The sequence below is a fragment of the Plecotus auritus genome (assembly GCF_963455305.1).
Source record: "Plecotus auritus genome assembly, chromosome: 6".
NCBI lineage: Eukaryota > Metazoa > Chordata > Mammalia > Chiroptera > Vespertilionidae > Plecotus > Plecotus auritus.
This window is the reverse complement of record NC_137773.1, coordinates 8984579-8997516: the sequence shown is the minus strand read 5'-3', so window position 1 is coordinate 8997516 and position 12938 is coordinate 8984579. Positions and strand designations below refer to the sequence as shown.

The following is a 12938-nucleotide window of genomic DNA, read 5'->3' as shown; positions in this document are numbered from 1 at the left end:
TTCAAAACATCAACTTTCTCAGAGGACACAAATCAAAAGTCATGTTTCCGCAGCCATTAAAACCAGCTCATAGGCTTACGTTGCATCGTGCACCACTTTCATTTTCATCCTGCTTAAAATAGTTCATTGTGTCCTAACCGGTTTGGCTCAGTGGCTAGAGCGTCGGCCTGCAGACTCAAGGGTCCCAGGTTTGATTCCGGTCAAGGGCATGTACCTCGGTTGTGGGCACATCCCCAGTGGGGAGTGTGCAGGAGGCAGCTGATCAATGTTTCTCTCCCATCGATGTTTCTAACTCTCTATCTCTCTCCCTTGCTCTCTGCAAAAAAATCAATAAAATGTATTTTTAAAAAAATAGCTCATTGTGTGGATTGAGAGTGGGTTGCTCGGAAAACCCTGGGCGGAGTTGTCACATGTGGTCATAGTGACAAGGGAATTCGTACAGAGGTGGGGTTCTCCTTGGTGTGTGTTTCCCACACGGGAGGGGGATTTCAAGGTTGGGAAACAGGATGCAGTTTGGAGTCAAGGTCATGGCTTGAAAACATCAACGCTGACCTTCTCTGGAGACAGAGACCTCAGGGTTCCTCTCTCAGAGGAGAGATGGCATCAACCCGCTGGTTTGAGCGGGCTCCTAGGTGGGTTGATGTTGACTCCTTACAAATAAAAATGTATCCATATATGTGGAGACACATATTTTTAGTTAATTGTCCACCTTTTTTTAAAGTGGGAAATTTTATCTAAAAATCTAGATTGTTAGTTTTCTTAGAAAAACTAGATCTGTTCCTTGAGCCCTAATCCCCACATGGCCACGTGGGCCTGGGCCTGAGTGAGGGCTGCCCCTACCCTCCCTGGTTCACCTCCATCCCACAACTGGCCCATTTCTGGTCCTGCCTGACCCCTACAGGTGTTCAAATTTGCTTCTCCGTGGCTCACAGTGTGCCATGTTCTCATTGTCTTTAGAAAGAGGACGTCGTTTCACAGAATGTGTGCGGTCTACTGGTTTACCAGGAAATGGAACAGGGACTTGTCACAGGAATGATCGGCCTTGAACTTTCCATGCAGGATTAATGTATTTCAAATAACTCCACCAGTCAGCCTTCTTTTGCTAACCGAGTTTCTCATTCTTCATTTGATGCCAATGGAAAACAGCAAATGGAAGCACGTCATTATTAGTAACTGACCCTGGGGTGCTTTATGTGGTCTTAGCTCTCTCTCGTGTGCAACTTTCAGCAATCGCCAACATAATGACTTTGGTTCCAGGAGCTCCTCCCCAGGTTGACAGTGTGTCTGTGGCTGTAACCTGCAGTCACTGATGGTCGTTTCTCCTTTCTCTTTCCAGGCCCTCCAAACCACAGCCAGTCGACTCTGAGGCCCCCTCTGCCACCACCTCACAACCACACGCTGTCCCATCACCACTCGTCCGCCAACTCCCTCAACAGGAACTCACTGACCAACCGGCGGAGTCAGATCCATGCTCCGGCGCCCGCGCCCAATGACCTGGCCACCACGCCTGAGTCTGTTCAGCTCCAGGACAGCTGGGTGCTAAACAGCAACGTGCCACTGGAGACCCGGTAAGTCCCCTGGTCCATCATGCCTACCTGAGCAACCCACACTGAGCCCCTGGGTGGCTCCGAGGTGCAGTGGGGGAGCAAATCTTGGCATAAATAAACGAGGCAAGTCTACCACCTCCTGGTGGTTCCCTGGGGAATTTGACCCTGGATGGTAGGATGATAGGTATTTCTCTGTTCACACGTGTTTCCTTTCAATGCTTGTTTACTCTCTTAGCTCTTGTGTACCCAACTAATAGAATTAGCATAACATATTTTTCCTCAGAGGCTCATGGGAAACATGCTTATAAGGATATATTGACTGAAAGCTGCTGATAAATTATGCATTTGGCCTTTCTTGAAGTAATAAATGAAGCCTCATTTGAAATTAAGTGTTTGGGGAGACCTTGAGAAACAATCCCTGATTCCAGACTGACGGAAGTGTGGTTTTAATTTATATTTCATCCGGCAAGCGGTCTCGCTTTCATCCCTCCCGTATACCCTGGCAGCCTGAGGGACAGACAGCAATGTGTAAACACAAGCGAGAGGAACAGGGGCCGCGCGCGGGTTGGGAGGGGAGCGTTTCAAAGTGATCTTCAGGCCTGGATCTGTTGGTTTTGCCTTTGCTTCTGTCCTCTTCTCACTTCCGGTCTTCCCAAACGTGCCCGTCTTCATGGCCTGGGACAAGGTGCCTGGGTCACAGCGTGGCTGCGAGGATGTGATCAACATCGAAGGCCACACTCGGGTGGGCCAGGTATGGGGAGGCCTTGGTGCTCCATCCCCGGACACCTGCATGGCTTCTGTGCTCATGTTGTTATGGTTTCCTCGTGTGGAAGAATCACAGAAACTGAACAGAGAAAGGGGCAAATTCATATGGACCCTTTCAAAAGTTCTCACACTGGTGTGTTTTTTTGCTTTTGTTTTTTTTTTTTGTTTGTTTTTGTTTTTTTTTTTGGTGTGTTTTTTTAATATATTTTTATTGATTTCAGAGAGGAAGGGAGAGGTAGAAACATCAATGATGAGAATCATTGACTGCCTACTGTACGCCCCCTACTGGGGATCATGTGCCCTGACCAGGAATCAAACCATGACCTTTCAGGCGTCCTCAAACTACGGCCCGCGGGCCACATGTGGCCCGCCGAGGACATTTATCTGGCCCGCCAGGTGCCGCTGCCTGTCCTGCTTAGCAGCCGACTCGTCCCGGGCCCACAATACACATAGGAATTTGTTCATAGTTTTTTTTTTTTAAACTATAGTCCGGCCCTCCAACGGTCTGAGGGACAGTGAACTGGCCCCCTGTTTAAAAAGTTTGAGGACCCCTGCCTTACCTAGTTCATAAGTGACACTCAACCGCTGAGCCACACCAGCCAGGCTCTAACTGGTTTTTAGACTTTTTTTTTATTTTCAGTTTAATAGTAGCTTTAATGAGGGCACATGTTAGCCACGTTTAGAAAAAAATATTAACTTACTGGGACTATAACTATATTTCTAAATGCCAGATGAAAGAATACGAATTCTTTTCTCGTAAGTTACTTAAAATATGTAAAGTCAGGTTCAAGGAAAGACAGGCATAAACTGTAATTTTCTTGGTAACAGCCATTGACTTTTCTGTGCTGACCTGAAAACAAGTTTACAAGCTATAGATTTTCATGTTGTTTCTTTGTTTCGTTTGTTTTGTTTCACATCAGCATGGTCGCCTTTCATAGGAAAGGTCCTTTTTGTAACTGAGATATATAATTGACATATAATATCATATTAGTTTCAGGCATACAACATAATGATTTGATACTCATATTTCTTGTGAAATGATCACCACATCAAGTCTAGTTAATACCGGTCACCATAACAAAGTTATTTTAAAAAATGTTCTTACGATGAGAACTTTTAAGTTCTACTTTCTTAGCAATTTTCAGATCTGCAACAGGGAAGTTGGTACCTTTTTACCCCCTTCACCCATTTCTCCCACCCTCCATGCTCCAAGTGAGGTCATAAAGTATTTCTCTTTTGCTGTCGACCTATTGCACTTAGCATAATGCCCTCAGCATCTATCCACATTGTCATTAATGACAAGATTTTATTCTTTTTTTATGGCTGAATAGTATATTGTTTCTCATATATAATATTTTTTGTTTTAATAAGCTCGTGAGTGTTAATATGTTGTACACCATCAACATTGTCGTCACTCCAAGCTTTATTATATTTTCTTTTCTGACAATTATAGGTTATTCTTAATCATGCCTACGATCTTCATCTCTAAGGCTTAAAATATGTAAAGTCAGTAGAACCATGCATATATTACATGTAAGCAGTAGACTTAAACATCTGCACTGATTTAGTAACCCTCTAATAAACAGTTTTGCTGGCCGGTTTCCAGGCTGACGCTGCCCGGTCCAGCAGGCTGCACACAGGGTGTATCCACAGTCGATGGTCTTCAGGGCGGATCAGACTTTCTGTCTTTTCCTCCTTGTATTTAGGAACTGCCATAGACTCTGTTGGGCACTAGTCAGCCTATGTTTACATTAACAGACTGTTGTTTGAAAAAAAAAATAGTTTCTGGACATAAAGGCTACATAGAGTGGACAAGATGAAGAAGGCGATGGAGGCAGAGAAAGGCAAGGAAAAATGGAACAGCTGTGGAGACACAGAAAGCAGAGAGGAAGGAAGAGGACACTATCCCCATGAACAACCCGTGTTTGTTGTGCACTTTGCATGTGCCGGACCCAAGTGCTCTGCATGCCTGTCTCCGTCAAGCCTGACAGCCATCCAGTGGGGTCCAAAGGAACCATTATTATCACCCTCTTAAATATGCGGAGTCTAGGTGTTACAGCGGCAAAGTCACTGGTGGGAGGTCTTGGGCTTCAGGGAGATGGTAAATTAGGAGCCACCTTGGATGGGCACATGTCTGACAGCTGAATAACCCCACACCTTCACTGATCGCCCTAGTTGTTACACGTCTGGGGCAAGCTCCATCTGAGCAGTTGCTCCTCACCAAGATTTCCCCCTTGACAGTAAGTCCGGGTATGCTGCATACTGTCCCCCATCTCCCATTGGTTTCCCCGGTGATTTATTTTGAGCCACTGTCCTTGTGTTCTCTTGACGAGGTTCTAATGAAAAGGACCAGCAAAGCCATGCCTGTCACCTTTCTGTTTTCAGTTCTGCTAGATGTGGGCTTCTTACTGATGCTTTTGGAGGAGGCAGGTTGAAGACAGAACTTGGGGAGTAGACAGGATGGCTGAAATGTGGAAGCCTAGTAGAAGGAGAAAACCACTTCTGTCCTTTGGTCAGGACATTCAAGGTCCCAGAATTAGAGAACGCGAGGCCCTTGCGATGGATTTTTTTACCGGAAATCAAACACAGGGCGCAGAAGTTAGCAGATCATTAAAGCTCCATTCATGGAACTGAATACATATAACTGGATGTGCAACTGGTCTCATGTTTTTTTTGTTTTGTTTTGTTTTTAAATATATTTTATTGACTTTTTGCAGAGAGGAATGGAGAGGGAGAGAGAGTTAGAAACATTGATGAGAGAGAAACATCGATCAGCTGCCTCCTGCACGCCCCCTACTGGGGATGTGCCCACAACCAAGGTACATGCCCTTGACCGGAATCGAACCCGGGACCCTTCAGTCCCCAGGCCAACGCTCTATCCACTGAGCCAAACCGGTTAGGGCTGGTCTCATGTTTTAAAAAGTTGGCAGTAATTCATGGAATTGTTGAGCTTTATGTTTCTCTTTTGAGTAGGATTCATTCGGTCTCTTACTAGCAAATATTTACTGAGTCCCTCGTGTAGACCCAGGGCTATGTTAGGTACCAGGGAGATAATGATCAAAACGTGGATCCTGTCCTTCAGGGTTACAGAAGCTACAGAAGGAGAAAGGCACTGAACAAAAGGGTAGTGTGGTGTATACAGTAATGGGAGTGTGAGAAGTGAGGAACTCTCGGGATGGTCAGGAAATGTTTCACAGCCAAGGGGCTGTTTGAGCTGGGTTTTGAAGGATGAGTAAGAGTTTACCTCATGAATAAGTAGAAAAAAAAAAAAAAACCTCAAGATTATAGCATATTATTTGTTCCCATTCCTCACAGGCTGTTCATATGGTCTTAGAAACTGTAGAAGTGGACAGATCCACTCATTCAAACGCTGAAGCATTGTGAGTTTACTAGTCATTTTCTTACTCACAACAGGAAGTGTAGGCACGGGAGCGCTTGTTTTAGGGACATGCTGCCATACTAGGATTCCCACTCAAATAAGGACTGAGTGCCGCGTCCAGGAGAGAAAACCACTGAAGGCAAGACATTGTGGAGGCTGGTCGTGATGTAGTCATCAATATTGAAAACGCAGTGGAACTTTACACACAGCTTCCCCACCTCCACACTCCTGCACGCAAACTTCTGGCGTGATGGAAGGATTGCATAACCTTGCACTTGATGACAGACGCCCCGCCACCCCCAGAGACTCCAAGCCAAGTCCAGTGTGTTTTCAGACCCGGGAGGAACAAGCCCTTGCCGCTCTGCATTGTTTTTGATGTTCTGTCTGTCTTAATGAGGCATGTTGGATCTCGGGGCTGTGCTCTGCCCGTCTTTTTCCATGACAAGTAGAATTAGAGGTGCTGATTGAGGAGGCATGGCCAGATAAATGGGACTGTACAAATGAGGAATTTTACACAAGACAAAGCATATAAGGAAAAGCTCTGTATCGCTGTGAATCATATAAGTAACGCGGATAGATGTCTGTTACCAGAAGTAGTCAATCCATGTATTAAACCATAATATAATCCAAGAGAAAACACACAGGCCAGGGGAACTAATTGCAAAAAAAGTCTGTTCTGTCTTTTGTAACGTGTCACGTGACAAAATGACTCTGCCCATCCTCTTCCTCTCGGCTGACCCACGGGTCTTAGAACACAGTCCGCATGTGTCCTTGGTGGATGTCAGCTCTCTCCCCTTCCAATCCGGTGAGGGGCGAGGGCAGGAATCTGCGTGGCCCGCCGCTGCCTGGGGGGGTTCTGAAGTCAGCACCTCTCATCTAAAACAGCAGGAAGTAGCTCAGCGACAGAGCCTTCCTTTTCTTCTTGTCTGCATTTGGCTGAAGCAAGCTCTCCCTCAGAACCCGTCTCAGCAGCAGGTCAGGAAAGAGAATTCCTAAGCAGGACGAAACCTCCCTGAGTTTTCTTTCGCTCTGAAACACCAAAAGCCCTCATTTTCATCATCCGGATCCTCAAGCTGACAACCCGGTTTGCAAGTTGCTTTTTAAAATGGTCACCCAGCCTGGCCGGCTGGTGTGGCTCAGTGGTTGAGCATTAACCTAGGAACCAGGAGGTCACGGTTCGATTCCCAGTCAGGGCACAGGCCCCGGTTGTGGGCTCGATCCCCAGTGTGGGGCATGCTGGAGGCAGCTGATCAGTGATTCTCTCTCATCATTGATGTTTCTATCTCTCTTTCCCTCTTCCTTCCTCTCTGAAAATAATAAAAACTATATATTTTATGGGTGGCAGGGGGGTTGGGAAGGTAATGGGGGGGATGAGGACAAATATGTAATACCTTAATCAATAAAGAAATTTAAATGCAAAAAATAATAATAAAATAAAATAAAATAAAATTCAAGTCCTTTATCCAAAATAACAAACAAACAAAAAATAATAATAATAATAAAATAAAGTTCATCCATGATCCTTTCAAGAAACACCTATGAGAACCTACTATGTGCCGGGCACTGAGGGCTCAGCAATGAAGAGGAAAGCAAAGCCTTTCCCTGGCAGAGATTTAAGGATGAATATAGACAGAGCGTGAGTGAGGGACAGACAGGTGCCCCACACTGACACACGCAGCGAGTGCCCTGTGAAGTTCGGAGAGACCAGACCCAGGAGAAACTGGCATTTAAGTGGACCCCCACGAATGGGTAGGTGTTCATCAGCTTTACGGAACGTTCTAGGTGTGGCGGGGTGGGGAGAAGCAACCTGCTGGGGAAAGAAACACGGAGACGCCAGGAAGGGAAGCAAGCTGAGAAGGTGGCAGGGGCAGCACGGCGTAGGCTGGGGGTGAAGATGTTGGACTCCACTCCCAGAACCATGAAAAGTCACTGAAGCATTTGAAACAGGAGAAGGAAATGGTAACACTGTTTTGTTTTGAATGGTGGTAGCTGCCAGGTAGTAAGCAGACGGAGCGTAGGGTGGAAGGTGCGGCCAGGCTAAAGGTCTGGTCTGGAGGTGATTGTGTGGCTGAGACGCAACCAGGGGTCCTCAGACTTTTTAAACAGGGGGCCAGTTCACTGTCCCTCAGACCGTTGGAGGGCCGAACTATAGTTTAAAAAAAAAACTATAAACAAATTCCTATGCGCACTGCGGGCCCGGGACGAGTCAGCTGCTAAGCAGGACAGGCAGCGGCACCCGGCGGGCAAGATAAATTTCCTCGGCGGGCCGCATGTGGCCCGCGGGCCGTAGTTTGAGGACCCCTGCAAGGCGGCGTGTGGTGGCTTTCAGCAGCCCCACAGCTGCAGCGCCCAGAGCTGTGTGGCTGTCTCCGATGGCCGTGGCAGGAAGTGCGCACCCCCAGGGGTGAGGCCTCTGTTGAAGGAAGGATCAGTGGGAGTGAACGGTGGCCGAACTGGGAGCTGTGGGCGGGGTGGGTGTGAACACAAAGACCAATGCTTTTGACGCAGGGGCGGGTGGATAGTGAGGTCCTTTGGAAAACGGAAGTTCGGTCTTAGACATGTGCAAGTATGAGGCAGCAAGAGAACTTAGCATAGCGCATAGCTGTTATTGGCCAGGCGTATTTTGATTCTAAAATAATAGTTGTATCACAGAAATTCCTGCATTTACAAATAATAGCATATTTGCTGCATCTGAAGCTCTCGGCAATTGATTTTTCTCTTTAAAAAAAAAACCTCTTGAGAAATTTTGTTCAATTTCACAGTTATTCTACATGGTTGTACAGGTCTGAGTCACAATCCTTCTGTGTTTTTTAATTTATCTTTATTATTGAAAATATTACAGATATACCATTTGTTTGTTTGTTTTCCCATTGACCCTGTCCACCCTGTATTCACTCCTCCCAGGCCCTCGCCCCTCTGTTGTGTGTGTCCATGGGTTATGCATATAAGTTTCCCGGTTAATCACTCCCCACCCACCCTCCCACCCCCGCCTTCCCTCTGAAACTTGTCAGTCTGTTCCATGCTTCTCTGTCTCTGGATCTATTTTGTTCATCGGTTTATTTTGTTCATTCGATTCCACAAATGAGTGAGATCATGTGATACTTACTTTTCTCTGACTGGCTTATTTCACTTAGCATAATGCTCTCTAGGTCCATCCATGCTGTTGTAAATGATAAGTGGTCTTTCTTGGGTTATTTCCAAATCTTAGCTATTGTAAATTGTGCTGGCATGAACATAGGGGTGCATATATTTTTTCTGATTGGTATTTCTGGTTCCTTGGGATATATTCCTAGAAGTGGGATCACTGGGTCAAATGGGAGTTCCACTTTTAATTTTTTGAGGAAACTCCATACCGTTTCCTACAGAGACTGCACCAGTCTGCACTCCCACCAGCAGTGCATAGGGTTCCCTTTTCCTCACATCCTAGCCAACACTTACCGTTTGTTGATTTCACAACCCTTCTTGTCAAAAACTTTTTGTTTGACACTTAGTTTTACCTACATGACCCCATTTAATCCCTCTTACCCTATGCTAGGTATATGTTACTACTCCTATTTTTAAAAAAATACAAACTGAGGCTCAGGAAGGTTAAGTGACCTATACATCTCCAAATAAGCAAGTAGCAGAACTGGGACTTAAACCTGGGCCTGCCTGATTCCAAAGGCCATGTTCTTTTATATTGTATTTTTATTTTTTATTTGAGAGAGAGAGAGAAACATCGATTTATTGTTCCACGTATTCATACATTCATTGATTGATTCTTATATGTGCCCTGACTGGGGGGAGTTCAAACCCACAACCTTGGCGTACCTGGACAACACTCTAACCAACTGAGCTACCCGTGACAGTTCCTTTGGGGCTAGAAATACAAAGCAAAACCATGCTTATTCTGATAGCAAACAAATTAACTTGCCCAACCCGTGGAAATGGTGAGGTTGATACCTGGTGACACAGGGCACGAAATTCCCTATGGGATGAACTCCAGCCTGTTGCTGGACATAGACTTGGTTATTGACAAAACCATACGCCAGCTGGGATATAAGGAACCCTCTCTGCACCGCTGTGGGCCTGGTGGCAGCCTGGGATGGGAAATGGGAGGCCTCGTGCTCCGTGGCGGTGGCGGCATAGGCCCCGTGTGAGCTGATGCACAGAGCTTCAACGCTCTGGTGTTATAGAATGTGCGAGCAAACTGACAGTCTAGAGGTAAGAAGCACTGCTCCCTCTAACGCGCCATGATTTATAGAATCTTTACCTTCCAGCCGGGCTTTGCCAGATAGGTGGGAGGAAGCCACGTAGCCATGGACGCAGTGGTTGACCGTCTGGTCGTATGTTGAATGTCATCGTTACTCCTGTTAGCGGGAAGTCGTGAAAAGTGCCCTGGGAAAGAATTGACGATCCTGTGCTTTACAAAGTGTACACCTGAAACTGATAGAAAACAATACTGGATGTAAACTGTAACTGAAAAAAAAAAAAAATGTAGCTCTTTGGGCTTGCTGGGTGGCATCCAAGGAATCTCATTTTGGTATCAGGGTTCCAGAAAACACCCTTTTTGTCTTCAAGACGAAGTAAGGTTGCCCCAATGTGGATACCCTAGAGCAGTGGTCGGCAAACCGCGGCTCGCGAGCCACATGCGGCTCTTTGGCCCCTTGCGTGTGGCTCTTCCACAAAATACCATGGCCTGGGCGAGTCTATGTTGAAAAAGTGGCATTAGAAGAAGTTTAAGTGTAAAAAATTTGGCTCTCAAAAGAAATTTCAATCGTTGTACTGTTGATGTTTGGCTCTGTTGACTAATGAGTTTGCCGACCACTGCCCTAGAGCATGTTTGAGAACTGAGACGCAAGACCTTTGTAGTAAGTAAGGTTTTCCCGGAGAAGCAGCAAGGTTGTTGAAACATCGTCACCATGCAGAACCCCAAGACTATTCCAAACTTGTTCTCTGATTTATTTTCCTACCTAAGGATTAACTTCCTGACAGAATCACTGACAAGCTTGATCTTGAGAACATTAAACCAAGGTAACCTGTTTACACTTTTTACGTTTCCGAATGAGGTTTGGAAACTAGAATTCATTCTGAGCGAACCAAAAGCATTCCGGCACTTTGCGAATCAATAGGCAGCTTGATTTCTCCATATTGCACAACGTTATGCCCCCTCTCCATTCTCATCAGAGGCAACATGGAAATTGATGAGACCCTCAGGTGAGCCTCTCAGGCTCAGCCTTATTTTATAGCTGTACCTGGCCTCTTCGACACCGTGATCCCGCCTGGCCACCAGCAGCATTTCACGTCGCGATGCACTTTAATTTTGTAGTTTTCTTAGTCTTCCTTGGAAACTGACAGCTTATTAATCTCAATAACTGAGCTGCTCAATAGGCAAGCTCTCCAATGAGAAACCAGGCTGTGTCTTCCCTCTCCCTGCCCTTGGCTGATGGAGACAGGGGGTTGGTTGTTAGATAGAGCAAGGGGTGGAGTGGTAGAGAAAAAGCCAGTGAGGTGTGTGTGGGGGTGGGGGAGCACCCTATACCCCACATTACTTCCTGACAATTGGCAGGAAAATAAAGAGAACCTAGTTTCGTCTGCAATTTATGGCTTGTGCTCTTAAACACACTCCAACCATTAATATGAAAGAAATCCAGTGTCATGGCACGTGTGCCACTTACAAGGTGCATGAAGAAAGAAACAAGCTTTGCCTCTTATTCAAGACCACTCCTGCCTGCTCTGGGCCAGGTCTGCCAACTTGGAGGCATCCTTGAAGGTGGAAGTGTCCGAGGAGAGGCTGTCCTTTTTCCATTCGGCTCCTGCTGTAAAATTAAAGCCCCGTGAAGTGTATTAAAGCTTTGGGGACTTGAACTTCTTACAGGGCACGTTAGCACAGCTAAGCCTCTGGGTAGAAAGCACTTTTTGTACAAAAGCCATCCCTCCGCAGCCTGGACCAGGGGACCGGATTACCGGTGAAGGCCACCTAGTGGTCATGCCTTGAAAGTGCAAGGCTTCCCTGGGTGTAAATGTGAAAAGCACTTGGGTTAAACTCACAGTTGAAAAAAGCGGAGTATTTCCGTCTCTCTGTCTGAGCTCTCTCACCCATCCAGCTAATATCGACTGTCACTCCCTCGGGGCATTTCCTGAAGCCTCCCCCGAGGACTTTGTATCTGGCTCAGACAGGGAGAGACTTGATGAAAGTCCTTTTCTAATTCCGGCTCCCAATGATGCTTTTCTTTCCATGGAAGCCAGATAAGGCCTCTGGTTCTCCCAGGCGGGGAACGCCGGCTCTGCGGCTCCTCTGAAGTTTCCTTTGATTTATTAGTCTCAGTCTCGCCTGCCTTTTGTGAGTTGGGATCTTGTGTCCCCAGAATCTATCTGTCACGAGGCACTGGGCAGGTCCCCGCCACTGGGGCTGCGTCTCCTGGGTGACAGGGGAGTGTCCAAGAAGCTCTTTGTCAGGTAGCTTTTTTCCCTCCCAAACCCAGCAAACAGTTTAGGGCTATTCCGTGAGCCTTGTTTGCCAATAGCCACCTTTAGAGGTCACGACTCTGCTAACTAACCACAAAGGATTACTCACAAAATGGTGTGTTTTTAAATCCTTACAGGATCCCTTCTGGCTCAGACTAGTGTTTGGGGAATCAGCAAATGCCCCCAAGCCCTGTCATCCGTGTTTCGGCTGTTCACGCCTTACGTTTCCAACGAGAGCGAGTAATACTTCTGTTTTGTTAGCGTGTCTTGCGATTGCATTTAAGTGTGTTACAGCTTCAATAGGGGATGAGCATACAGGTCCATTTTTCAACACGCAGTCTGTGAAGATGTTGCACACCAAACCGTATGATGATGAAAAAGCTTCTTTAAAAATTTTTTTTTAATTTTTTTGAGCAAACGGATTTAAACACCTGCCCTGAGAGAAGGCAGGAGATGTTGCTCTCCTCGCCTTGGCGTGCTTAGATAAGAATTTGAAATGGGAAGCTTAATCTTAGTGACATTTTAATCTCTTATCAACCAGATCCTCCTACTGGCCTTGGGAGCAGGGTATGAGAAGGCACTGGGAGGGACCCTGGGGGAATCTACCCTACCCCAACCCCACCCTGGATGAGTCCTTAAAATGAGAGAATAAATGGGGGGGCGGGGCCTCTGGCCATGGGGCCGGCTGTGCACACACGGGCCTTGTGGGTGTCATGTGGCTGCTCTCTTAGTTGGTGTCCTGCCCCCACCTCCCGAAGCCTCCTGAACCCCAGAATCCATGTGAGAACTTACGGCCGTGT

General features: G+C 46.5%; 1 protein-coding gene across 6 annotated transcripts in view; it reads left to right on the top strand.

Moving 5' to 3' along the window:
- The window catches only part of TENM2 (teneurin transmembrane protein 2), a 1211371-nt gene that overhangs the window by 921301 nt on the left and 277132 nt on the right, over positions 1-12938 (top strand). For all 6 annotated transcript variants that reach the window (XM_080675628.1, XM_080675627.1, XM_080675626.1 and 3 more), the window contains one exon: positions 1337-1568. In XM_080675628.1, coding sequence (XP_080531754.1) covers positions 1337-1568 — 232 coding nt within the window. The remainder of the gene's footprint in view (positions 1-1336; positions 1569-12938) is intronic.